Here is a 3,555-nt window from a genome sequence, read left to right on the forward strand (position 1 = left end):
GTCCCCGGGCTGTCCCGCTGTCACCCGGCTGTGCCACACGCCACGGCCACCTCTGTCGCTGTTGCTCTGTCAGCCCGCGAGGGTGAGGGGCGGCTTCTTCCCCATCAGCTGGAAGCCCCCGGGATGTCCCTGTGTTCCCCGGTGTCCCCGACCGGACCAGTCGCGCCCGGGCAACCCCATCCGCCTCTCCCGGAGGGGCAGGTCTGAGTCTGCTCGGAGTCACAGCGTGGGGCTGTGTCCTCACCGTGTCCCCGCCGTGTTCCCTGCGGATGGAGTACTCCATGGGGCTGGGGGGAGCGGGACAGCCCGGCGGTGCCCCACCCGGGACCAGTGTCACCCCGGAAAGGGACCCACACGGAACCCCGACCTCGTGGGGACACGGCTGTGGGTGGAGCAGAACTGGGGTGTTTGGGATCTGTCTCCACTGGCACCCGCAAGTGTGATGCCACCCATCGCTGGATGGGAACGCAGCACCCCAATGGGTGGTGCTGTTTGGGGGTGTGCTTCAAGCCAGCTGCACCAGTGTCTGCGTGGCAAGGAAGGGGTTAAGGCACGCTGCGAGGTATCGGGGTGTCCCCAACCAGGGGTACAACCGGGCAGCTCCTCGTACCGGTGACCTCACGGCACTGCCATAGCAACGCCGCATGAAATCACCGGCACCAACGTGAGCATCCAGCCCGGCACCCCGCTGTCACCACGCACCGTGTCCCCCCAGGATGAGCTGTGCCCACGTGTGACCCCGCCACCATGCTGGTCAAGGAGTACCGCATCTGCATGCCACTCACCACCGAGGAGGTGAGCAGCGGGGGTCCCGTGCCACCCTTTCGGGGCGAGCACTGAGCTTTTGGGTACAGAATTCTCACTTTGGGGTGCGAGCCTGGGACCCCCTGGCACACCTCATCCCCGTGCCCGGTGCCTTTGGGGCTCAGCGTCCCCTCTCGCCCACCGCAGTACCGCGTGGGGCAGCTGTACACCATCAGCAAGCACAGCCACCAGGAGAGTGAGAAGGGTGAGGGTGTGGAGGTGGTGCGGAACGAACCCCACGAGGACCCTGTGCACGGCCCTGGGCAGTTCACCGAGAAGCGTGTCCACCTCTCCAGGTGAGGCGTACAGCGTGGGGAGGGATGGGGGTCCCAACCTGCCCAAATGCTGGGAGACGTTGCTGTGCTGTGAGTCATTGTGCATGCCCCATCCCTGCTCCCCAAATCTGCGGGGGATACCATCACCCAGGCTGCAGCCACCTCTGGAGAGATGCATCCAACTTCGGGGGCTGCAGGGATGCGCTCATCTCCTGGAGGCTGCACCCATCTCCTGCAGTACCCCCATCTTCCAGGGGCTGCACCCGTCTCTGGGATGTGCACCCATCTCCTAAGGACAGCACCGTCTCCCAGTGCAGGGCTCAGCAGTGATCCAGGGGTGTCCCCATGTCTCTGCATTCAGCCCCAGGTGCCATGGGGTGGCTGCTGGCACACAGTGCTGCTGTCCCCGTGTCCCCGCCGCCAGCTGCGGCGCGTGGCCAAGAGCACTCCGGCTGCTCCCCCAGTAGGGAGCCACTGGCGTTAGACAGGATATTTTTAGCCACGGCACTCACGATTCTCCGCTCGGGGATGTTATTTATAACACCAGAAAATTAATCAAAAAAACACCACCCGGCTCCCCGCTGCTGGGAGGGAGGCAGCCCACACCGTGAGAGCCCAGGGTGGGGACTGGGGCATCGTGAGCATCGGGCTGTGGGGAGATGGGGTGGACCTGGGGCAAGGATGGGGGTTCTGAGGTGATGGGACTCCCGGAGAAGGGATGAGGGGTCCAGGAGCTGTGCTTGGCGGGCAGGGCTGGGGGGCATCGGGCTGTGCCATGCTCCTGGGCTGCACCCTGCCCTGCTGGCAGCACCCACCCCGTGCTGCCTTCCCCCACAGCAAGCTGCCCAGCTGGGCACGGGCAGTGACTCCCCGCATCTTCTACATCACGGAGAAGGCCTGGAACTACTACCCCTACACCATCACTGGTGAGTCCCGGTTGTGAGGATGGGGCACTCGACACAGCCTGGCACCACAGGGTCCCGGCACAGACTCACTTCTCTTTTTCTCCCCCCCAATGCTGCTCTGTGCTGCCGGTGTCCCTGCAGAGTACACAGTAAGGGATTGGCATGGGGAGACCTGGTCCCTTTCCTTTGGGGTGGGTGTCCTCAGGGCTCAGGGACCAGCTCCTGGCTGTTCTCCCTACAGTGCTCCTTCCTGCCCAAGTTCTCCATCTACATTGAGACCAAGTATGAGGACAACTGCGGGGATAGCGAGAACGTGAGTGGCACTGCCCACATCCCTCATGTGTCCTTCCCTGAGACCCGTCAAACTCATTGCAGGGAACACATGTGATTGCTGCCATCCCCTCTCACCCCCCGTCCCCATCCCAGATCTTCCACGGCGATAAAATCCTGGGTGACCACGAGGTCTCCTTCCTGGACATCGCCTTTGACGAGATCCCCGAGCGCTACTACCGTAGCCTGGAGGTAACGGGGTTCTGGGGGTGCCCTGCTTGGGGTCCCTCCCTGCCGGGCTCACAGCCCCGCTCTGTACCCTAGGACCCCCGGTTCTTCAGCTCGGCCAAGACGGGCCGGGGGCCGCTGCGGGAGGGCTGGCGCCAGCACACCAAACCCATCATGTGTTCCTACAAGCTGGTGACCGTCAAGTTCGAGGTGTGGGGGCTGCAGACACGGGTGGAACAGTTTGTGCACAAGGTGAGGTGGCCGAGGGCACGGTGGGGGCCACACAGGCATGGGGTACTGAGGGCCACTGTCACAGGTGATCCGGGACATCCTGCTGATAGGGCACCGGCAAGCCTTCACCTGGGTGGATGAGTGGTGCGGTGAGTCCCTGCGATTCCCCTGGCCCCTGCACACGGGACTCCCAAAGCCACCAACCCCGCTGGTGCCCCATACCCCCGTGCCCCTGCTCCAGCTCACTGCCTGCTTCACTGCACGCCCGGAACTGCGCTGGGCAAGGCTTGGCCAAAGCAGCACTGTGGCCAGACAATCCAAAACAGTCACCATTGAGGTCACCACTGGGGCCGGTACAGCTCTCTGCCTTCCAGACAGGTCCCTGGGAAGGTTTGTGCCTTCAATACATGCCTGCAAGTGGCCACAACCCAAAGCTAGGGAGCCAATACCCCTATTCCTCTACCTGTACATCCCCGTGGGTTGCCACCCTGGCACACACCAGTGGTCCCCATGCACATGAAGTCCCTCTGTACCCCCTACATGGCTCAGCATCCCCTGCCTGCACTATCTGTCTGTTTATCCCCTCCCCATGGAATCCTGCTGCCACCCTCCTGTTCCTGTTTGCCCCTCTGCCCCAGCCCGTGTCACCTTCCCTGTGTGCAGCTCAGCGGGGACGCTGTACCCAGGGCTGGCACCTCAAGGGACTGGGGGACGCTGGGGTTGCCAGAGGTGGCTGTGAGCCCCTGTGTGCTCGGCAGGCATGACGATGGAGGAGGTGCGGCGGTACGAGCGGGAGACGCAGGAGGCCACCAACGAGATCATCGGCCTGGTGGCCCCCACCA

The 3,555-nt window shown here is 63.8% G+C and overlaps 1 protein-coding gene across 1 annotated transcript; it reads left to right on the forward strand.

The window, feature by feature from the left end:
- Nucleotides 1-136: 136 nt before the first annotated feature.
- On the forward strand, nt 137-3,554 carry LOC100544881 (cytoplasmic phosphatidylinositol transfer protein 1-like; the record flags this gene model as incomplete). The annotated part of the gene is made up of 9 exons (XM_003210781.4): nt 137-795; nt 952-1,100; nt 1,917-2,005; nt 2,126-2,133; nt 2,226-2,297; nt 2,411-2,506; nt 2,579-2,734; nt 2,799-2,862; nt 3,472-3,554. Coding segments are annotated over exons 1-9 (765 nt in total), but the record flags the coding sequence as incomplete, so codon positions are not given.
- Between the last annotated feature and the right edge of the window lies 1 nt (nt 3,555).

Source organism: Meleagris gallopavo, chromosome 16, assembly GCF_000146605.3.
Source record: "Meleagris gallopavo isolate NT-WF06-2002-E0010 breed Aviagen turkey brand Nicholas breeding stock chromosome 16, Turkey_5.1, whole genome shotgun sequence".
NCBI lineage: Eukaryota > Metazoa > Chordata > Aves > Galliformes > Phasianidae > Meleagris > Meleagris gallopavo.